Source organism: Lipophrys pholis (genome assembly GCF_963383615.2).
Source record: "Lipophrys pholis genome assembly, chromosome: 17".
Classification (NCBI taxonomy): domain Eukaryota; kingdom Metazoa; phylum Chordata; class Actinopteri; order Blenniiformes; family Blenniidae; genus Lipophrys; species Lipophrys pholis.
Genome location: NC_137643.1, coordinates 20639914 through 20662191, shown reverse-complemented (window position 1 = coordinate 20662191; position 22278 = coordinate 20639914). Strand labels below are relative to the sequence as shown.

The 22278-nt window shown below is 48.0% G+C and overlaps 2 protein-coding genes across 3 annotated transcripts; one reads left to right on the top strand and one right to left on the bottom strand.

Annotated features, from left to right (window-relative positions):
• The first annotated feature begins 201 nt into the window (after nt 1-201).
• On the top strand, nt 202-15301 carry cpsf1 (cleavage and polyadenylation specific factor 1). 2 transcript variants are annotated; one of them, XM_080485206.1, is made up of 38 exons: nt 202-348; nt 1834-1999; nt 2074-2101; nt 2185-2318; nt 2928-3008; nt 3974-4125; nt 4226-4372; nt 4462-4601; nt 4746-4856; nt 4942-5035; nt 5117-5204; nt 5448-5585; nt 5664-5715; nt 5794-5867; nt 6008-6082; nt 6916-6996; nt 7231-7329; nt 7412-7642; nt 8535-8676; nt 8753-8931; nt 9007-9146; nt 9621-9798; nt 9910-10116; nt 10190-10279; nt 10346-10492; nt 10575-10727; nt 11597-11713; nt 11801-11891; nt 11973-12057; nt 12294-12435; nt 12523-12675; nt 12780-12956; nt 13065-13131; nt 13214-13261; nt 13338-13493; nt 14737-14866; nt 14954-15092; nt 15167-15301. In XM_080485206.1, exons 2-38 carry the CDS (start codon nt 1856-1858, stop codon nt 15212-15214), a joined length of 4458 nt encoding a protein of 1485 aa, XP_080341332.1. In that variant the 5' UTR covers nt 202-348; nt 1834-1855; the 3' UTR covers nt 15215-15301. The 2 variants fall into 2 exon arrangements, with proteins under 2 accessions (XP_080341332.1, XP_080341331.1); XM_080485205.1 differs by having other exon boundaries at nt 241-348; nt 5664-5867.
• Nucleotides 15302-15433: 132 nt separating this feature from the next.
• adck5 (aarF domain containing kinase 5) lies at nt 15434-21994 on the bottom strand. Its single transcript, XM_080485210.1, has 15 exons — nt 21824-21994; nt 21317-21414; nt 21086-21235; nt 20145-20220; nt 19201-19401; nt 18977-19117; nt 18785-18898; nt 18575-18706; nt 18409-18492; nt 18252-18333; nt 17250-17328; nt 17070-17161; nt 16749-17001; nt 15798-15914; nt 15434-15727 (listed from the first exon to the last, which is right to left on the bottom strand). Exons 1-15 carry the CDS (start codon nt 21845-21847, stop codon nt 15625-15627), a joined length of 1746 nt encoding a protein of 581 aa, XP_080341336.1. The 5' UTR covers nt 21848-21994; the 3' UTR covers nt 15434-15624.
• Nucleotides 21995-22278: the final 284 nt, after the last annotated feature.

Sequence of the window (22278 nt, the reverse complement as noted above, 5' to 3'; positions counted from 1 at the left end):
GAAATCCTCTGACATGCAGATTATTAAATACAAATACCCTCCAACGTTAAACTCCTTCCTACGCCCTTGCTTGTAACATAAGAAGGTCCTTACTTGACTAAACTTTGAATACATTTCGCATCAGGTCGTGTAATACCACTCCTAAACCTGAGGGGGCGGTGTTGAATGTTAACCCTAAAACGGAGCTTCTCCGCATGAGGAGAAGAAAACCACCAGCACAACCACAACACGGCGCTTACCCGCCTGCTAAGCACCGCTTAAGTTCATGCATCATAAAATATGACGCACTGAACGGGAACAGAAGGAGATAAAGCAAAGCTACAGACTCAGATAAGCTCCCGGACGTGGGTATGTGGACAAGTTTGATTCATTTTTTTTTTTTTTTTATTGACTCGAGCCGCCCTGCAGTCGCAAACATGCGTGCTAACTCAGCTAACACCCGGCTTCACGATGCTACTATTAGCATTTAGCTTTCATTCTGTCACATTTGATTATACACATTTGTAGTTTTTTAATCTGAATAAAGCGCGATGCTATCCTCAACTGAAGTAAGTTATAAGCGAATTACAACGAATTCGCTCTTGTTCGTAGGCTATAGAAGAATTAACGCAAACGTTTGAATCAACTACGAAGTTAGCATTGTGTTTGCATGAAATATAGACCAATGTTATTGAGTATTAAAGTACAAACTAGTAAAGAACGTTCTGAATAACTCGTTAACGTTTCTAGATACGTATTAGTAGATGTCAGGTTTTAAAAGAAGTTCTCAGTCTGTATGGCATTTAATCGATCATGACAGTGTCAGAGCTACACCTCTGCATCCTCGTACAGATCAGGGGAGTCAGACATGAAGCCTTTAAAACACATTTCTGAAGCACAAGAAAACTAAGTTCTTTTCTCCCTTATGGTGTTTTTGCAAATCCTGCTGTTTGATGAGACTTGGCCTACAGACAGACTGTACCGATGCAGTCACTTAATACATCCTAACTGCTCTGGTCACAGACATAGGATTATTTTCCTTGGTTTAAAATAAATACAAATACAAATCATTGGATGTTAAGCTTACTGTGTTTAAAAAGAAACTAAATCTTTTTTCTCATGGCCGGTTCGTGATACACAGACTCCTGAAGTCTCAGAGGAGATAGATGGCCTCCAAGGTCTCGTTTTCACGTTTCAAGTGAAAATGTATAATCTTTGCATTTTTTGGGGGGGTTTCAGAAAAGTTTCACACTTACATGGCAACCTACTGAAAACAACGCGGAAACGGTAGAAAAGCTGGAAACGATGCAGTTGGCATGCTTTGCCACGAGTTTCCGCTGAACGTTTTTGTAGTTAAACTACAAACAAGTGCGCACCGAGAACAATGTTCTATAAACATTAACAATGGCGAGTACACAGACATTTGAACAGACAGACAACGAAGTTGGATTGCTATTGTAGGGGACTGAACGATAAAAACACCAAGTCCCAGGGGAATACGGATTGGGAGTCATGACACTCTGGAGGCAAACATTGTTGTTATTGTCCATCTACTGAGCATGTGCAGAAGAAGTATTTATGGGGGGCATGTGCGTGTTTTCAAAAAGTTCCACGCTGGGAGTCGTACAAAAACTTGCGTTTTAAGTGGCTCCGAGCACCATTGTTGTGTAAATAGACACCTAAAACGCAATGGAAGTTCTTAGCTTTCACTTGAAGCCGTTGTGTAAGCGAAGCCTTAATCGAACCGCCGGATTTTTAATACACTTAAATGGCTTTAATTTATACGTCATACCTGTTTAACTGTTCCTCTGTTGGAAAACCGGTCTTGACGCGAGTGTTTTTTTGGCTCGCCAGGCGCCGCGAGCTCCTCGCCGAGATGTACGCCGTGTACCGACAGGCCCACACGCCCACCGCAGTGGAGTTCTCCGTCTACTGCAACTTCATCTCCAGCAAGGAGAAGAACCTGGTGGTGGCGGGAACGTCTCAGCTCTTCGTCTACAGGATCATCCACGATGTGGAGGTGAGCACCAGAGCTGCTGAGCCTGGCGGAGGAAAGTTTGCCGACGTCGTCTGACATGTGTGTTGTTGTTTCAGAGCACGTCGAAGACGGACAAGTCATCCGGTGTGTTGTTCCTCCGTACTTTACCACACGTTTTATTTGCTCCGATAAGCTGCCTGTTTTACTGAGATGTCTTGTCGTGTCAGACTCCAAAGCTCGGAAGGAGAAGCTGGAGCAGGTGGCGTCCTTCTCCCTGTTTGGAAACGTCATGTCCATGGCCAGCGTGCAGCTCGTCGGAGCCAGCAGGGACGCACTGCTGCTCAGCTTTCAGGACGCAAAGGTGGGGACGTCACAACAGAGACCTCTTTGATTAAAGACGACAAAACGATCACTGCTTACAGTTACAACATGGTGTAAGAAGTTGACACTGCATTTGTACACAACAAACGGATTTCTCTCCATACAGTTTCTGTGCTTTGACTGATAAAATAAACCACACACGCACACGCATAGCGCCTGTTCCTCATGCTGTATTATTGTAAATGATGAAGAAACGTCAGAGACATGACATGATCCTTCGGTGGGATTATAGTACTGCATTAAGAAATGCTCTCATCTGCCAACAAAAGACTTCACAAAGCAATTACCTAATAGTATTTGTTGTAGAAAGTGATTACATTAGACAGCCGCAAGAAGGACGAATGGCTTTTCTTTTGCTGACTTGCAGTTTTCATCAGTTCCCGTAGTGGCAGCCAAGAATGAAGCCATTAAATCAAAGCTTTGTGTCTCAAATCTCCTCAGAAATGCTGCAAGATCTTTTTCTTTTTTTTCTTTTTTTACAGCGTATGCTGATTTTAAATTTGACTAATCTAGATTAAAGGCTGCTTTACAGGATTTTTCCTCATCATTTGAAAGTCGAGTTTGTTTGACGTGCGTGTTCTGTGTCCAGTTGTCTGTGGTGGAGTACGACCCCGGCACTCACGACCTGAAGACGCTGTCCCTTCATTACTTCGAGGAGCCCGAGCTCAGGGTAAGAGAAAGACGCTGATTTCAGGCCCCCGATTACGCAACAATGTTTGACGTGAAAATGCATCATTTTTACGTTTAAAGTTTTGCGTTTACACAGAATTGTTTTGAAAACGCTGTCTGTTTACACCGAAACGGTAGAAAAGCTGAAAAACGATGCAGTTAACATGCCAGGCCACGAGTTTCGGCTGGTTGTTTTTGGCGTGAGACCACACACACACACACACACACACACACACACACACACACACACACACACACACACACACACACACACGTTTGCAGACAACAATACGCCATAAACATTAGAAATGGGAAGTACACAGACATTCTAGTGGACAGACAACTGATTTGGATTGTTAATACAGTGACTGTCAAAATAAAACTACCAAGTCGCAGGAGAATACGGCCTGGGAGTCATGACACTCTGGAGGAAACACTGTTGTTATTGTCTATCTACTGAGCATGTGCAGAACTATTTACTACGGCCGCGGTGCGCATGCAGAGCAGTGGAGCAGCGTTTCTGGACTCTTTTTGGAGACAATTATGTCGTTTCTATGCCTCCGTGGAGACGAAGTCCGAGCATCTTAAAAAACAAAAAAATTGCGTTTTCATTGAGACGGAGTTGGAATGTTTTCAAAAAGTTGCATGTTTCCCCGCCACACATTTCGACAGTGACAGTGCTTATTGGGAAAGATGCCTTTTCCCTTGTTTCCATTGAGACAGAGCATTTTTAAAAAGTTGGATCTTCCCCTGTTTTCATGGAGATGAGTTGGAGCATTTTCGAAAAGTTATGTTTTCCTGGTTTCCACGGACGAGAAGTCAAACCAAAACCAACTCAAAAAGTTGCATTTCCAATTTCTCCGAGCTGCGTGAACAAACACCCAAAACACAACAGAAGTTTTCCGGTTTCACTTGAAAACGTCGTCGCGGTCTGGACTGTTCGTGAGCTGCACTCCGTGTTTCCAGGACGGATTCGTGCAGAACGTGCACATCCCCATCGTGCGCGTCGACCCGGAGAACCGCTGCGCCGTCATGCTGGTTTACGGCACCAAGCTGGTGGTGCTGCCCTTCAGGAAGGACACGCTCACGGACGAGCAGGAGGGCGGAGTCGGAGAAGGGTACGGATCTAGATCCAAAGTTTTAAACTTCCACGCCAGTGTGGACCGAACGTCTCCTAATCCTCCTCCTCCTCCTCCTCCTCCTCCTCCTCCTCCGCAGGCCAAAGTCCAGCTTCCTGCCCAGCTACATCATCGACGTCCGCGAGCTGGACGAGAAGCTGCTCAACATCGTCGACATGAAGTTCCTGCACGGCTACTACGAGCCCACGCTGCTCATCCTGTTCGAGCCCAACCAGACGTGGCCGGGGTCAGCGCCTCCAGAGCGTCCTTGTCGAGCTTTTTCGAAATGCGACCCGGTCGGTCTTATCCCCGGAGACTCATGACCTTCTCTTGCAGGCGCGTGGCCGTTCGCCAGGACACCTGCAGCATCGTGGCCATCTCCCTCAACATCATGCAGAAGGTGCATCCCGTCATCTGGTCCCTCAGCAACCTGCCCTTCGACTGCACGCAGGTCATGGCGGTTCCCAAACCCATCGGTGAGCTCCACACGCAGAAACTCTGCTAATCGTGAAAGCCACTTCCTTTCGGTCCTCGCGGTGTAAATTGACATCCACGACACAACGAAAGTTTTCTGTTTTCACTTGAAGTGGTGCACCTGTAGTGACTTGCTCTGTTTCCAGGTGGCGTTGTGGTGTTCGCCGTGAACTCCCTGCTGTATTTGAACCAGAGCGTCCCGCCGTACGGAGTCTCCCTCAACTCGCAGACCACCGGCACCACGGCCTTCCCCCTGCGTGAGTCCCCCGAAACCTCGCAGCCCCCCCACCCCCCACCGTCTGTTGCCCCCGTTTTACTTACCCCTGACTCTCTCACTCGCAGGCCTCCAGGACGAGGTGAAGATCTCGCTCGACTGCTCGCAGTCCGACTTCATCGCTTACGATAAGATGGTGATCTCCCTGAAAGGCGGAGAGATGTGAGTTCCTGTTCTTATCGAGGTATTGGAGCCAAAATGGCCGCTCCCGGTGCGTTACCGGCCTGTTGTTTCCCCCCACAGCTACGTGCTGACCCTGATCACGGACGGCATGAGGAGCGTCCGAGCGTTTCACTTTGACAAAGCGGCCGCCAGCGTCCTGACCACCTGCGTAAGTCCCGTAAAGGTTCAATTAAGGTATTTTATTTTGTTGGTGAGGATTTTGCTTTTGTCATTTCAGGCAAGTACTTTTTTTTTTACAAAATACCTTTGGGATGTTTCGGCCGTGTTTTTCCGCCTTCATCAGGTGGTGGATGACATGTATTTTTAATAGAGCAACATGCTCTCCTCCTCTTCCTCTGTTTTCTCACCCTGCTTCTCCTCCTCATCTTCCTCCTCCTCATTCTCCTCTCAGATGGTGACGATGGAGCCTGGTTACCTCTTCCTGGGCTCCCGCCTGGGAAACTCTCTGCTCCTCAAGTACACGGAGAAGCTTCAGGAGACGCCTGCGGAGGAAGGCAAAGACAAGCAGGAGAAGGAGAAAGAGAAACAGGTGAGTTGCTGCTCCTTCACCTCCCGGCACTTCCTGTTCACTGGATTCCCTCAGTAAAATCTCCCCTGTGACATCCAGGAGGAGCCGCCCAACAAGAAGAAGAGAGTGGAAACGTCCACCAACTGGACCGGTACGTTCACTCTGATACCAGACAGGATGTGGTGTGTGGGTGTGTGCGCCCTCATAGCTCACTTCTTTTCTTTTCCAGACGAGGTGGACGAGATTGAAGTGTACGGGAGCGAGGCCCAGTCAGGCACTCAGCTGGCCACCTACTCCTTCGAGGTAAAAATCACAACTCTGTGACATTTCTTTGTGGAGTTTGCATGTTCTCCCTGTGTGTGTGTGTGTGTGTGTGTGTGTGTGTGTGTGTGTGTGTGTGTGTGTGTGTGCGTGTGTGTGAAGAAATGTTTGTTTTGTTTCAGGTGTGTGACAGCGTGCTGAACATCGGACCGTGTGCCAACGCCTCCATGGGGGAACCGGCCTTCTTATCTGAGGAGGTACCCAACTTTAGACATGAGTGGTCACACAGATCCGTTTATTTTTTTAAGTTACTTTTATTAAGTTATGCAGTTTTTTTTGTTTTTTTTATGTTTTTCATGCAAAACATTTTTTAATTATTCCTATTTTAAAATGAAAAAAAATTGCACATTTTGCTGCATATGTTTATAGAAAAAGATTATCAAAATGATTCATATTTAAAAAAAATATATATCTGATTTATTTCTTTACATCTTTCATTACTTTTGATAATTTTCTTTGTTGGAAAAATTGTGAAACTTATACAATACATTTGGATAAAACTTTGCAGCACTTTTAAGTGGTTTTTGTAAAAAGATTTAGAAAATTATATTTTTGTAATTATTTTTTTATTAAATTATGGAGCATTTTTTGTGGGGGATAAAATGTCATATTTTTGTATATTATAAAATTATATTTTATGTGGGGAAATTTTAAAAATTTATACATTTTTGAAATGAATTTAGTTAAAATTGTGTGACATCTTTCATTTAAATTTTGTGAGGCGAAATATGCACAAGTCATTCATATCTATATTATTTACTGCCTTTTAAAAAGAACTCATATTTAACATAATATGATATATAAACAGCCTCATTATTTAGTTTGACTTGGTGAGTTTTGAAGCTTTCTAACCAGATGTGAGTTTATAAAAAGCATAAAGACACATTTTCTTTAAATATATTTACAGTGCAAATTTGGTTTAAAAGTAAACGACAGCTTGAGGTCCTGTGACATGGTGTCGTCCTGGTCTGTAGGACTCTAAAGCTCTTCTGTCCTGAAGTGGTTCAATCTGGCGTGTGTTCTGGTTCAGTTTCAGAACAGCCCGGAGCCGGACCTGGAGGTGGTGGTGTGTTCGGGCTACGGGAAGAACGGCGCTCTGTCTGTGCTGCAGGTGAAATCTTTTACTGTCCTTGAACGCACCGTCCTGAAAGCCTGCGGTGGCGAGGGCCGTCTGCCGCAGGTCAGGAGCCCGGTGCCACAGTGAAGTCTGGGTCTACCATGGGCTGCCTCAGAGGTCCACGGAGTAGTCTGTAAACACCCCAGACACAGATTCTCAGTCACATCGCTCGGATCCTGTCGCGCTTGTTTCTGCTTTGCACCGCGTTTCACCTTCATTCGTTCTCAGAGGAGCATCCGGCCGCAAGTCGTCACCACCTTCGAGCTGCCGGGCTGCCACGACATGTGGACCGTCGTCTCGGCCGCGGAAGTCAAGGAAGACAAAAAGGCAACTGCTCCTCCAGTGCATCAACTCCAAACAACCACCTTCGATTCCTCGCAGTAAGACTGACATCGCTCTGTTTCCACAGGCTGCGAAAGGAGAGCAGTCCGAGGACGGAGGAGACACCGAGACCGGGGAGGACGGAGACGAGGCAGACAAGGAGGAGGAGGAGGAGGAGGTAGAGAAGGAGAAGAAGGACAAGGAGGAGGAACAGGAGGAAGAGGAGGAGGAGGAGGAAAAGAAGAAGGCGGAGCCTCCTCTGGAGGACGACGCCAAGAAGCACGGCTTCCTCATTCTGAGCCGAGAGGACTCTACCATGGTGAACACTTCAGAAACAGAATCGCTCTTCCACTGTAGTCGCCATAGCGGCCAGCCACAAACTTGACAAGCCAAGATGTTCTTCATATTTATAATAATACATAAAATACACTCGACAAACACTTTTTTTGTTTAATTTCAAACAAAAAGGCCATACAAATACAAAAAGCAACAACAAAACAAAGATAACTGATCTCACGAATACCCCCATAGTATAAACATGACTCATCAAAAATATGCACAGCAGTATGACCCGTTTTGAGGGAGTTTGTAATGTGGTGTTGGACTCTATAGTCCTTCTCGACAAAACAAAGCTGTCCTCATTTGTCCTAAATAACCCAGTCTGTGCCAACCTTCAATGTTTTTTTTTTTAGATAGCAAATAAATTTATACAAAAACCTTCAATTCAACTGTTGAGGTGCTGACTTGGCACCAGTGGGGGACTGGTGCCAAGTCAGCACCTCAACAGTTCAAACAAACCTCCACAAGCACACATCATGTGAGGAGGAACCATCTTCTGTTAGTCATCAGCGACTGTAGCGTCCAGCAGAAAGCCACAAACCCAACGGTCCCTCATGGCGTGCCAGTTGGTCCCCCATAGTCCCAAATAACTTGATGGATACATTTTGTTTAAACGGCATGAAAATGGATCCCCAACAAATTTCATTGTTTAAAAAAATATCACTTTCTTCTTTATTGTTTACCATTCTCATTACACGTTGCGCAGTCCTCCATAGTGCCAAGTAATTCACCTCAGTGACACATTTACCAAACTAAAGACTGGAAATGACACTATTCTGATTATATTTCAATCAGTTTGAAGTTTTTATCCCGATCTGTGGATTTCCTCGTGTGCTTTCTGGTCTCAGCTCTTGTCCTTGATGTTTTTCCAGATCCTGCAGACGGGTCAGGAGATCATGGAGCTGGACACCAGTGGTTTCGCCACTCAGGGACCCACGGTGTTCGCTGGGAACATCGGCGACAACAAGTACATCATCCAGGTTTCCCCGATGGGCCTGCGACTCCTGGAAGGAGGTGAAACTCAAACTTCTTTAAACTGCATGAGTGCTGTTGTAGCGAGCAGAAGGTGTGAATGAAAATCTCCTTCCAGTGAGGCAGCTCCACTTCATCCCCGTGGACCTGGGATCCCCCATAGTGCACTGCTCCGTGGCCGACCCTTACGTGGTCATCATGACGGCAGAGGGCGTGGTCACCATGTTTGCGCTGAAGAACGACTCGTACATGGGCAAGACGCACCGCCTGGCTCTGCAGAAGCCCCAGATTCCCACGGTGAGTCCCCGACCAATGAGAAGAGCCGTTATTGGCGCCAGACGGTGGCAGTGTTTGACTTGGATGTTCCCGCAGCAATCCCGCGTGATCACGCTGTGCGCGTACCGAGACGTCAGCGGGATGTTCACCACCGAAAACAAAGTCACCTGCTCGGCCAAAGAGGACGCCGTCATCCGGAGCCACTCGGAGGCCGAGACCATCATCCAGGACCTGAGGTGAGCTCTGCTTCCCCCTCCGTCGTTCCCTCGTCATCTTTCCCCTTCCATCATTCCCCATTCATCGTGCCTCCTGTCGTTCCCCCTCCATTGTTCCTCCTCCACATTTCTTCGTCCATCATCACCCACTCATTGTTGCCCCTTCATGGTTCCTCCTTCGTTGTTCCCCCTCCATCGTTCTCTCTCATGGTTCCCCATTGTCGTTCCTCCTTGTCGTTCACCCAATGACGTTCTTCCTCCGTCGTTCCCTTCTGTGTTTCCCCCTCCGTGATTCCCCTCTGTGCGTTCCCCACACTGCCCCCCCCCCCCCCAATTATGGTTCGCCCTTGTCGTTCCTCTTTGGTGTTCCCCCTCCATAGTTCCTCCTCTGACATTCTTTCTCTGCCCTTTCAATTGTTACCCCGCCATCGTTCCTTTCCGTCTTTCCCCCTCCGTCGTTGCTCCGCCTCCTGATCTGTGATTGGATGCACGCAGCAACGTGGTGGATGACGAGGAGGAGATGCTGTACGGAGACTCCAACGCCAGCGCAGCGACTCGAGAGGAGATGAACCGCGGCTCTGCGGCGGGGCCTTCTCTCGGGAGCGAGGGAGGCGGGGCCAAAGCAGAGCCCAGCCACTGGTGCATGATCATCAGGGAGAATGGCGTCATGGAGGTACTGTAAGAACAGGAAGTCCCCTCGCTTTTTAAAAAAAAATCTGAGCCAGGTGATGAAGGTACCTTTAAAAAAACAAACTATGTTGCGCTCGTCCTCGGTTCTTACCAGATTTACCAGCTTCCCGACTGGCGCTTGGTGTTCCTGGTGAAAAACTTCCCGGTGGGCCAGAGGGTGCTGGTGGATAGCTCCTCGGGCCAATCCGCTGCTCAGGGGGACGCCAAGAAGGAAGAGCTGACTCGTCAAGGAGACATTCCGCTAGTCAAAGAAGTGTCTCTGGTCTCTCTGGGGAACAACCACAGCCGGCCGTACCTGCTGGTGAGTTGAGACTCTTGAGTCCCGATGAGTCTGGTTCAGGTTCAGCTTCCCGCAACGTGGTTTTCCTCCCCAGGTTCACGTGGAACAGGAGCTTCTGATTTACGAGGCGTTCCCGTACGATCAGCAGCAGCCACAGAACAACCTGAAAGTCCGGTTCAAAAAGGTAAGAGCCGATGGGTCCGATGGGTCTCTTGAGACGTCCGCCTCATCCGTTTGTGTTCCGCTTCAGGTGCCTCACAACATCAACTTCAGAGAGAAGAAGTCCAAGCTGAAGAAGGACAAGAGAGCGGAGAGCGGCGCCTCCGAGGAGAACCCCACCATCAAGGGCCGCATCGCCCGCTTCAGATTCTTCGAGGACATCTCCGGATACTCAGGGGTAGAACCTGACTCCCCGTCACTGTGAGACCTGCTCAGACGCTTTGAGTGTCCAATGAACCGAGTCCATTCTGGTTCCTCAGGTGTTCATCTGCGGCCCGTCTCCCCACTGGATGCTGGTCACCTCCCGGGGAGCCATGAGGCTTCACCCCATGACCATCGACGGCTCCATCGAGTCCTTCTCCCCCTTTCACAACATCAACTGCCCCAAAGGTTTCCTGTACTTCAACAAGCAGGTGCAGCAACGACTCACAAACCAACTTTAACTCTTCAGACGTTCAACTTGACAGATTAGAAACCAGCTTCGCCTCTTTGGTTTTCGTCTTTGTTTTAGTGATATTAGCTTTATTAGCTTTAATAGCTGATTTGAGCTGCATTACGTTTCCAGCTTTATTTGCTTTTGTTGCTATTTTCTGGTTTGTTAGATGTTTCTAGCATTTCTAGCTTTACTGCTTGTTTCTAGCTTTGTTTGCTGTTTTTAGCTACATAATCACTTTTTTTTTTCTAACTTTTATATACATTTTTAGCTTTATTCCTATTTTGAGCTTTATTAACTATTCATTAGCCATTTTTAACTTTATTAAGCTTTATCAGTTGTTTTTATCTTTATTAGCTTTATTAAGCTTTATCAGTCATTTTGAGCTACATTAGCTATAATTAGCTTTCACGCATCTCTTAGCTTTATTTCTATTTTTAGCTTTGTTTACTGTTTTTACTTTTATGTTTTTTTTGCTTTATTAGCTGTTCAGCTATTTTTGTCATCTTTGTATTGGCTGTTTTTAGCTTTATTTGCTTTATTGTTTTTTTTTTAATCTTTATTTATATTTTTAGCTTTAGCAGTAATTTTGATCTATTCTAGCTTTAGTAGCCATTTCTAGTAGTATTCGCTGTATGGTATTTTCCATTTGACCCATACTAGTGGTTCAAGCTGTCTTTAGGCTATTAGAGACAGAACATATTGAAGTCAAACCTGCTCATAATAATGTTTAAATACTCTTTTTGTTTTACTTTGTGTATATATAAGTGTATGTATATACAAAAGCAGTTTTTGAAAATCCTCCTTTCTCGAGTTTTCTTGAACAAATGTTTTGCGTTTGTGTCTCAGGGTGAGTTGAGGATCAGCGTCCTGCCCACCTACCTCTCGTACGATGCGCCGTGGCCCGTCAGGAAGATCCCGCTGAGGTGCACCGTGCACTACGTCGCCTACCACGTAGAATCCAAGGCAGGTACCACCCTCACCACCACCCCATAACTCCATCCCCCAGTCCCCGAGAGTGACTGACGGCTTCACCTCTCACTCGTCTCTCAGGTGTATGCCATCTGCACCAGTGTGAAGGAGCTGTGCACTCGTATCCCCAGGATGACCGGAGAGGAGAAGGAGTTTGAGACCATCGAGCGAGGTCAGAGGTCAACGTGCTGGTTCGCGATGTGATGAGTTTCCCAGTGAGAAAAACATGGTTTTTACTTTTCTCTCCCTGCAGACGATCGATACATCAACCCTCTGCAGGAGAAGTTCTCCATCCAGCTCATCTCTCCTGTGAGCTGGGAGGCCATCCCCAACGCCCGGTAACGCACACACACAGGGAACACACAGGCATTCATAAGCAGACTTATTGGCTCCCACGTCAGTGTGGCGGCCATGTTGGATGAGGACCCGCTTCTCCTCCATTGTGTTCAGTTCTATCTCCAATGTGAATTCACAGAAACATTTGTTTGTTTTGTGATAACCAGCTGACATGTCGTGACGATCCAGGAGGTTTTTTAGACTTTCAAATTCCTTTCATATTTCCCATGTGCTGCAGGATCGACCTGGAGGAGTGGGAGCACGTGACCTGCATGAAGACGGTCGCCCTCAGGAGCCAGGAGACGGTGTCCGGGCTGAAGGGCTACGTGGCCGCCGGCACCTGTCTCATGCAGGGCGAGGAGGTCACCTGCAGGGGGCGGGTGAGCGGGGGGGCGTGGCACCACACTGGGAAGAGGGGGCGGGGCTTCTCTTAAGTCTCCAGCACTCACCCGCCTCTCTGTGTTCAGATCGTGATCCTGGACGTGATCGAGGTGGTGCCGGAGCCTGGCCAGCCCCTCACCAAGAACAAGTTCAAAGTTCTCTACGAGAAGGAGCAGAAAGGGCCCGTGACGGCTCTGTGCCACTGCAACGGATACCTGGTGTCTGCCATCGGACAGAAGGTAAACACACGCACACACTTGCACGGTCTTCAGAGCGTCATGAGGCTGGAGCTTAGATTCCGCCCTGGTGTGAGTGTGGGACTCGGTCTCCCTACGTCCTGCAGATCTTCCTGTGGGTGCTGAAGGACAACGACCTGACGGGCATGGCCTTCATCGACACGCAGCTCTACATCCACCAGATGTTCAGCATCAAGAACTTCATCCTGGCGGCCGACCTGATGAAGAGCATCTCGCTGCTGCGCTACCAGGAGGAGAGCAAGACGCTGTCGCTGGTCAGCAGGGTGAGGAGGAGGAGGAGGAGGAGGAGGAGGAAGAAGAGACGCCCCTCCGTGGCCTCGTGCAAACTTTCTCTCCTCTCACGCTGGGGTTTTAACTCTTCGTTTCCACAGGACGCCAAGCCGTTAGAAGTTTACAGCATCGAGTTCATGGTGGACAACAACCAGCTGGGATTCTTAGGTACCGCCTGTAGAAATCTCTCCTCCAACAGATTCAAATCAAAGAGTCGGCTTCTCATCGGTTCTCTCCTCCTCTTCCTCAGTGTCGGACCGGGACAAGAACCTCTACGTCTACATGTATCTCCCTGAAGGTGCGCCTCGCTTCCGAGCGGTCCGCGCGTTTAAACGCTGACTCGGGATCACATGTCACGCCTCTTGTGTTTGCAGCCAAGGAGAGCTTCGGGGGGATGCGGCTGCTGCGGCGAGCCGACTTCAACGCGGGGGCGAACATCAACACGTTCTGGCGGATGCCGTGCAAAGGGGTGCTGGACAGCGGCAGCAAGAAGGCTCTGACCTGGGACAACAAGCACATCACCTGGTTCGGTGAGACTACGCCATATTGATACGCGTTTAAAACAATGTTAAATACACATTACAACATTTTAATGTGACGTTAAAAGACAAGCATGTATATATATTTCTAATTTGCCAGATAAAAGATATTTGAACTAAAAAGACATTAAAACATACTCTAAACATCTTAAAAACACATTAAAATACAGTAAAACACGTTCGAGACGTGTTAAAGACTGTAAAACGAGTTCAAACTTATCAAATCATGCAAAGAAAATCTCATTTAAATGCATCATAAATGTCAGTAAAATTCAGAGTACAAACCTCAGGAGACAGAATTCAGAGATCACAAACTGAACGCAGGTGAAAAGTTTAAAAAGATATTTTAATAAAAATCTTGCGTAAGAAGAGACGAGACACGTGACCTACGCTTTAAGGCTGTTTAAGGCTCAAATCCTCCTTCACAGTTCAGTATCTTATGGGGTGAAAAACAAGCTGTGTTTTAAGAAAAGTACCGGTGTCCAGGCGTTTTGGTTCCACCTCCGAAGCACTTTCAGTTGAACAGAACGTGTGAAGATTAAAACGACTTCTTCTTTAATTAGCCAACATATTTTTTTTTAACCGTAAATTATGGCTTAAAGCTACATGTGTGACATGATGTGAAATAAACACGATGACTATTAGTGATTTTCAGAGCTTTTTTTTTCTTTCCTTCTCTTATTCTTTTTTTTTTTGAATTGAAGAAAAACGTAATGAAAAAAAAGTATATATCTTCACGGAGGAGATGAAGAGCCAGAGGATGAACCACCGGACGATTGTATGAACGGTTCGCATTTTATCAAAAACAAAAGATTTTAGCTGTTGGGCATTTTTAACAATTCTTAGATTTTATGTTTCACCTGTTTTTCTTTCTTCCTCTTGTAGTTTGTCATTTTAAGGATTTTAGCATTTTTAAATATCTTTTTGGCTGTTTGTTTTTTTCCTTTTGGGAAGTTTTAGATGGAATTTCAGCCGTTCTAAGCTGTTTTACCCTGCGTCGCTATTTAGAACGTAATCTTGCAGTTTCCCGTGGGTTTTGTTTTGAGTTTAAAAAGTATTTAGTTGTTTCTCTCCACACATCGTAGGTAGAACGTCGAATAAAGCTTTTCTTTATTTGGATGTAGTCATGTTCACCTTATTAAAGGTGTGTTTGGAAAGTGTAAAATCATTTTTGGGGGGGGGGGGGTGAAATGAAGTTTTGATTGCGCTCAAGTTTCGGATGTGGTTTCCATAGCGACCCTGGACGGGGGGATGGGCCTCCTCCTGCCCATGCAGGAGAAGACGTACCGCCGCCTGCTGATGCTGCAGAACGCCCTCACCACCATGCTGCCGCACCACGCGGGACTTAACCCCAAAGCTTTCCGGTGAGGCTCGGCACGGACACACACCACGCAGACACACACACACACACACACGCACACACCCAATCTGAACCTCCGCTGTGCCGGCAGGATGCTGCACAGCGACAGACGCAGCCTGCAGAACGCGGTGAGGAACATCCTGGACGGAGAGCTGCTCAACAAGTACCTGTACCTGAGCACCATGGAGCGCAGCGAGCTGGCCAAGAAGATCGGCACCACCCAGGACATCGTGAGTTCACCCCAGGAGACACGTCATCACTCTGGCCCCGCCCCCTCTAACCCCGTCTTTCCTCCGACCTGCAGATCCTGGACGACCTGCTGGACATCGACCGGGTAACGGCTCATTTCTGAGCTCAAACATCCAACCCCCCCACACCCAAAAAAAAAACGATCCTCCATTTTTTCTTAGCACATTTTGTATAAAAGCTACAAACACAACGTCGGTGTGAGTCTGGATTTGTCCACGTGGAGAAAACCGTCGCTCGCTTCCTTCTTGAATGTAGATTCAGTTCCCGTGGGAATGTGGCCAAAAACATGTTAAATACGAATAAAGACCAAAACGCGCTGAAATCATTTGAACATATATTTAATTAAAATTTTAATCAAAAACCTAAAAGTCCTTAAAATTTTGGATGTCTTTCTTCAAAGTCTTTTTTGGATCCGGTCCATGATTTGGGATGTCTCCTCACGCATCCTTAAAGGGAAATCACAGTTTTGGCCCGAGTAGGTAGGTAGTTTGTCCCGCGTCCGATCCTCCGCCGTTATCTCAGGTACTCGTACATTTCGGCGTCCAAATGCAAGAGGCCGAAGTAATTGAGCAGCGTCACACAGACTCGCGTCAGACTCATCATCGCCATCTCCGATCTGGAAAGACCAAAACGGTTAACAGAGCTGGAATCTCTCCACGATGATCACGTCGAGGGCGGACGCTCACCTCAGAGCCACTTCGAACTTGAGGCTCTCCCACGAGGTTCTCGCCCAGCGGAACAGCCACAGCCGGGGCAGGAGGCCCGCCTTCTCCGCCTGGATCCGCCCCCAGCCGCGCACCGCGCTGGAGAAACGGCCCACACGCCAAAATCAGTGGCCACTTCCTAATAGTCCCTCCTAGCTAAGTTAGGAAGCTTAGTGGACAGGCAATCACGTTGTTGTGACAATCGGACCGCACCTCCACCAGGTGGCCTAATAATAATCTGACAGCGGCGAAGGTTAGTGATGTCTGCCGTGGTGAAAAAAACTACAAATTTCCAAAAATGGACTACAAACGGCATTTCTACCACTTTCCCCTTGTGACCGCTGATAGAATCTGAAATATCACAAGATTTGAATGTAAATCAAAGGAAAAGAGGAACCAAAGTGAAACGGCTGCCTGGTGAATAAAGAACCAATCAAACGTAGAATAAGCAGCACAAAAACTTTACTGTCTTTGTTTTACAACATCCACTAACATTCCTAGTTGGGATCTGGGTTTTAGATTGTTTAATGTTGTTCAAGGCAGATTATTGCTTTGGTAACTTGCATGATCTGCTCCCTTTTCAGTCATCCTGAGTTTCCCTGAACGCTCGGATGAGCATGTCCCTTTAAATGTTGTCGCCGCAAGGAATTGTGGGGCAGCGTGATCTGGTCTCCTTTGGTAAAGGATGCATCCTAGGATAAAGGAGGTTCTAAAGGAAGCTTTGAGCCTCCTTTCCTTTGCTTATTGAGAATCCCAACGTTCCTTATCATGGCTGCCACTTCACCACTTCCGGGGTTTAAGGAAAAGTGGATAGGAAAGGAGATGGGAGGGACTATTAGGACGCACCCACTGACTTTTCTTCAAGTTCCCAGCACAGATCCAACCGAGTGTTAAAGATGCTGAACCTTCCCGGAGCGAGCTCCCGGCTCTCACCTCTTCGCCATGACGAAGTATCGGTCCACCGGCGCGCCCAGCGTGATGTTGATGCTTCGCACCGTGTTGATGTTCCTGAAGACCAGCAGCATGGGCCGCGGCATGGACTTGATCACGCGCATGATGCCGTCGAAGCGCTCGGTGGCCATCTGACGCATGTACCTGGTCTCCTCCCGGCTCAGGATGTTGGACAGGCCCAGCTGCCGCATGTCGATGGGTCGCTGCAGCAGCATCTCGCAGAACAGGAAGTACTCTGAGGGTGGAGGGTCCGGCTCAGACTCCAGGACGTCTCGGGTTTGATGTACTCTGAAGTCTCGTTACCTTTGACTCCGAGGGAGTTGGAGTACTTCTTCATGGCCGCGTCGTCCCTCAGGATGATGGACCGCCAGAGTTTGCAGAGCACCTCGCGGTCACTGCGGGTCAAAGGTCAGTCAGGATTCATTTATTCATTCTTTCAGCTTTATTTTCTAACTCAATCGACCGGCCTGGTCCGGCTCTTACCGCTGACTGAGGTATTCGTACAAGCCGTGGTCCAACAGCACCAGCTCCACCTTGTTGTCGGGACCTCGTCTCACCAGTACTGTCAACACAGAGTCCGCAAATCACCCAACATTTACACAATGTCTGGCCCCGTTCACACGGTTCAAGTAGAGAACACATAGTTTTTAAATTTTGTCCTTTCCAAGAAAGTTGTCTTTACACAGCAATGTTTCATGTTGGGCCACTAGAGTGCGCTGTTTGTTTTTGTAGGGAAACCACAGGCATGCAGCAGAGAACAATACGCTCTCAACATTAACAACAGGAGAACATGGAAGTTGGATTGTTATTACGGTGACTGTCAAAATAAAACTACTGAGTTGGATTGTGACTCCGGTGACTGTCAGAATAAAACTTGTCCCAGGGGAATATGGACTGGGAGTCAACACACTCTGGAGACAAACGTTGTTATTGTCCAGCTACTGAGCATGCGCAGAAGTATTTACTACAAGTGTATGCGCAGTGGTTGCATTTTCGGAAAGTTGCTTTCCCCATTTCCATGGAAACGGGCATTTTCAAAAAGTTCCACCTGTGGAAGCTGTTTTCAAAAAGTTTGGTTTCCAGTGGCTCCGAGCACCGATGTCTTGTAAATTTGACGCTCGACAAAAGTTTTTTGTTTTCACTTAAACATTGTAAACGGAGCCTTAGTGAGGGGGACAAAATCCACATTTTACATTAAAGGAGATGTTTATGGTCATAATGAGGCACTTTCTACAATCCACATAGAATTTTCTCTGAAGTCTCCTTTCAGTCTTGACGGCTTTGTTCAACACATGGACAGTAAATGTTAGAAACTCGGGGCCGCAATTAATTAGATCAACATGCGTTAAATGATCAAATACTTAAAAGGTGTTTATATTCACAATTGGAACTTCCAAATAACAGCGATCGCTCTCTTTTCGGACACAATTTCAACCCGCTGCATCAAAAGCGTTAGGTTAGGGTTAGAGCGCTTGTGACACGCACCGTTTCCGGGATGAGGGTCGGCGTGGATAAAACCCGTGTAGAATATCTGTTCGGCGAAAGTCCGGATCAGCTTGTCGGCGGCCTGGAGAGCAAAAACACCTGAGGTGAAGTTTTTCCACAAACGGCTTCGATCCGGCTGCTCGGCGTGTCGACTCACGTCTCTCAGGCTGAGTCCCTGACGTTTGATTTCCTCCACGTTGTTGATTTTGCAACCGCTGCAGAACTCTGCTGTCAGAACTCTCTTTAGAGGAAAAAAAAGAAGAATGAAATGAAATGAAAGGTGTTTGGGGTGCTGAAGTGACGTTATTTTGCGGCGTCCTCACTTTGCTGGTGTGCTTCCAGAACACTTTTGGCACGACGACGAATTTGAAGTTCTTCAGCTCCTCCGCGCACCTCTCCGAGTTCCTTGCCTCGTTCTCAAAGTCCAGCTCTTGAGCTAACGTGCCTTTGAGATCCTGGAGAGAAAAACACGAAGCACGGGATTTTACGCCCCTCCCCCGTCACGTTCAACAGAAATGCGAGCGCTTGCTGACCTTCAGGACCCATCGGAATCCAAAACTGGGGTGCATGAACTTGATGATGTCCAACAGGATCTCCAGTGTTTTGATGTCGCCGTCGAAGCGATCTCTGAGGTCGATGTACTGCACCTGCGGGAACCAGAACACCTTCAGGGATTGTTTCAAAATAAAAGAGTCCCACCAGATTGGGTGGAAGCTGGAACCCACCTTCACCGCGACAGGAGTCCCATCGAAGAGCTCCGCCTTGTGGACCTGAGCCAGGCTGGCGGCAGCGATGGGCTCGTGGTCGAATGTTTTGAAAAGCTGCTCCGGAGTTTTGTCAAAGTCTTCCCGGAAGAGAGCGTCGACCTGTTCCAGGCACAGGAAAACAGAGATTTCCAAACGGGCTCCGGGGGGCTGGGGGGTGGGGGTGTTTGTGCGGCGGTCCTCACCTCTCTGTACTTCCTGTTCAAGGCTCTGTCCTCCAGCACCTGCAGGGTGTGGATGTACTCCGGGGGGAGCAGGTGGTTGAACGAACACAGACCTTGGCCGAGTTTGATGTACAGGCCTCCGTTCCTGATGGCTCCCTCCACCATGTGCTCTGCCGCCCTCTGGTGGCAGGCGGAGAGCTGCATGCAGTAGGACGCGCTGCTCTGGCAGGGGGGTTTGGGGGGCATGAGTGAGAGTCGAGTACGAAAACGCCGACATGCAAAACTCATCTGTCTTTTGCTGGAATCTCAACTTCTGGAATACGTGAAGCTCAAAGAACTTAAGTGCTTCAAAACAACATTTGTTCTGTTCCCTCACACTGTTTGTCTTCCTTCACACGGCTTCTGTTTCCCTGCAGTACTTCTGTGTTTTCTCACATTCCCCCACCTAACTCTGTTTCGAGTTCTCCCAGCTTGCTCTTTCAACAAACCGTGTCACACCATTAAATATTGACTGTTGGCATCCCGTCCGTCTGGTCTGAACATGTATTGTAGGGTTCTGACACTGGTTGCTCAGTGCTAATTATAATTATCTCATTACCCTCGGAGGGGAATGGTTGGACTAAACCAGGCTGCCAGCGAGTTCAAAAAGCTTTCGCCAAGAACAGGAAGGCTCACAGTCCAGCTCTTTTTCATGCAGGAGTGCGATCGCTCCAGTCGAAGCTCTGATCACACTGAACTAACCTCGTCCAGACACGTTGGACCATCAACATTAGCGTTCCCTTACTCTGTTTTTGTGTTCCCTTGCACTACTTTTGCGGAGCGTCACACTTTACGCATTCCCTCATACGCTTTTGCATTCTCTCACTGTTTTCTCGTTCCCTTACATTGTTTATGCATCCCCCACCCCCCCACCACCACTTTTGCCTTTCCTCTCACCGGTTTCACACTGATCACGCTGAACTAACCTCGTCCAGACCGCGGACAGACACGTTGTTGGTCCACCAGTAGTCCAGAGAGATGAGGATTCCCACAGAGAGGGACCTGGGGGGGAGCAGATAAGTTTTCAGTGGGACGTCCAAAGATCCGACTCTCAGGGGCAGGGGACGTGAACGAGGGGAGATAATATTCATAGTTATATATAATATACATAGTTATGATCTGACATTTATAAAAAGAGGATCAGTCCTTAGGTGAAACGAGGAGGAGGAGAGACATGAGTGACGAATTCGCCTCATGCAGCCGGACTACTTTGCGCGGCGGAAGCGTGAATCTGCTTCACCTCACACTCTGCAGAAGGCAGATGACTATCAGTGTCTATTGCAACAAGCGGCGCCCAGACCTTGAGTTCCTCTTTACCATCGAGTTCCCGGTGCAGAACGTCCAGTGCACAGCTGGCGGGCGGCGCCAGGATCAGACAAAGCAGCAAGGCCTGCGTGTTTTTAGGTCTCCTGCTGCTGCACGTCGGGTTATTGTGGCTGACGACGCCTTTTAGAAAGTTGGATGACATCAACCCAACGACACGGTGACTTTCCCAAAAGCTTTCAACCAAATTCCCATGACCACAAAGGAGACGGAGCGTTTTTTCTTTTTTTTTTTTTTAAAGTCATTTTATCCATGAATTGAGTTTTCCTACATTTCCATGAAGATGGAGCGTTTTCAAAATGTTGCCTTTTCCCCAGTTCCAACAGAGACTGAGCGCTTTCAATAACTTCCGCCTCGGGAGCCCTTCCTTGCTTGCTCCGTGGCTCTGGGCACCGCTGTCGTGTAAATAAATGATTGTGAGTCGTGGTGTTTTGGCGTGACAGTTTTTCATTATGGCTTAACAAAGCTGAAGACCCTCCGGCTGTGTTTACTTGTGGATCATGATGTTAAGCCTCTGAATATATGGGACCGAGTTCTCTCTAACCTGCAGAACCGACCAAAGCCCTCCAACACGATCCTCATCCTCCTCTGCTCCCGGGCGTCCGACACAGCGTACCGGACACCCGCCACCACAGGGGCGCCGACGGACAGGCCGACCAACGTCTTCCACAGCAGACCCCGGCGTTTCCCATCTCTGGAGGCGGCGGGGGACAGAAGAAGGATTATGATCTCTGGTGGAGGACGAGCTGAGTTGGTCCCGGATGTGGCTGGTTACCTGAGCGAGCTGAAGGGTCTGGAGGTCCACAGGGAGGAAGCAGGGTGGGGGGACCTCGACCTCCTCAACAGGGACAGTTGATGCTGGCATAATCTGAACTGGAGACAAGAAATAATCTGATCAGAAAGTATCCCTTAGAGAGAGAGAGAGTGTGTGTGTGTGTCAGTCAGTGTCAAGGTTTCGAACATCAGCCTGGTGGGACTTTGTTTTTCTGCCTTTATCTCCTCCACAGTGTGATTTATTGGTGGCAGTAGGGATCAGGGACGTGAAGACACATAAACTAAACAAACCCCGGAATCCTCCGGCATTCCAAAGCAACCAATAAACCCTTCGAATCCTCACTTTAGGAGTTCAAATCCCAGCTTGTCATCACACTGGACTTTAAACGGCCGACAGGAGAAAGGTTTTCATGACAAAGTCGGAGGGCGCGAGCTCCGCGGTTAGCGGCTAACACTTCAGCTAGCCGTTGTCTTTTCCGCCGGGTGGAGATAAAGTTGTTTTATTTACCGCTCTGACCGTCTCTCCCGTCATGTTTCCAAGCAGCTCCGCCGTCACTGAGCTCTTCTTCCCCTCACGGCGCTTGTCGTCCCTCCGAGGTTCATTCCGACGGCAGCCGCCGACCTGTCAATCGTCTGACCCGAGAGGACCGAGGGACGCTGAGCACCGCCGACAGACTTCCGGTTCACCTTCTCACGGCGCTTCACAATAAAGGGTGTTTAGTTTCGTAGTAACGCACAAAAAACAAAAGTGTGGACTTGTTTTTCTAAAGCCCCGTTTCCACCGCACAAAATGTGCACGAATGGAACAGTATGGTCTGGTACAGGTTCAGGTTCCCACCGCAAGAATTGCAGATTTTATGGAAATAACTGCTCCAAAGGTTGAAGCTTTTGGGGTACTCAGGACAACAGAACAGGTCTGATTTTGAGGAGTCCTTTGCTGATTGGTCAGAGATTTAGTACACG

Excerpts from the sequence above, each read along its gene's own strand:
- cpsf1 (XM_080485205.1), top strand. The coding sequence starts at position 1,856 with ATGTACGCCGTGTACCGACAGGCCCACACGCCCACCGCAGTGGAGTTC. Across the intron at positions 9,147-9,620 it reads ACCATCATCCAGGACCTGAG|CAACGTGGTGGATGACGAGG; the intron begins GTGAGCTCTGCT and ends GGATGCACGCAG. Across the intron at positions 13,262-13,337 it reads CTACATGTATCTCCCTGAAG|CCAAGGAGAGCTTCGGGGGG; the intron begins GTGCGCCTCGCT and ends TTGTGTTTGCAG.
- adck5 (XM_080485210.1), bottom strand. The coding sequence starts at position 21,847 with ATGACGGGAGAGACGGTCAGAGCG. Across the intron at positions 20,221-21,085 it reads GGCTTTGGTCGGTTCTGCAG|GTCCCTCTCTGTGGGAATCC; the intron begins GTTAGAGAGAAC and ends GCTCCCCCCCAG. Across the intron at positions 17,002-17,069 it reads CAACTCCCTCGGAGTCAAAG|AGTACTTCCTGTTCTGCGAG; the intron begins GTAACGAGACTT and ends CTCCACCCTCAG.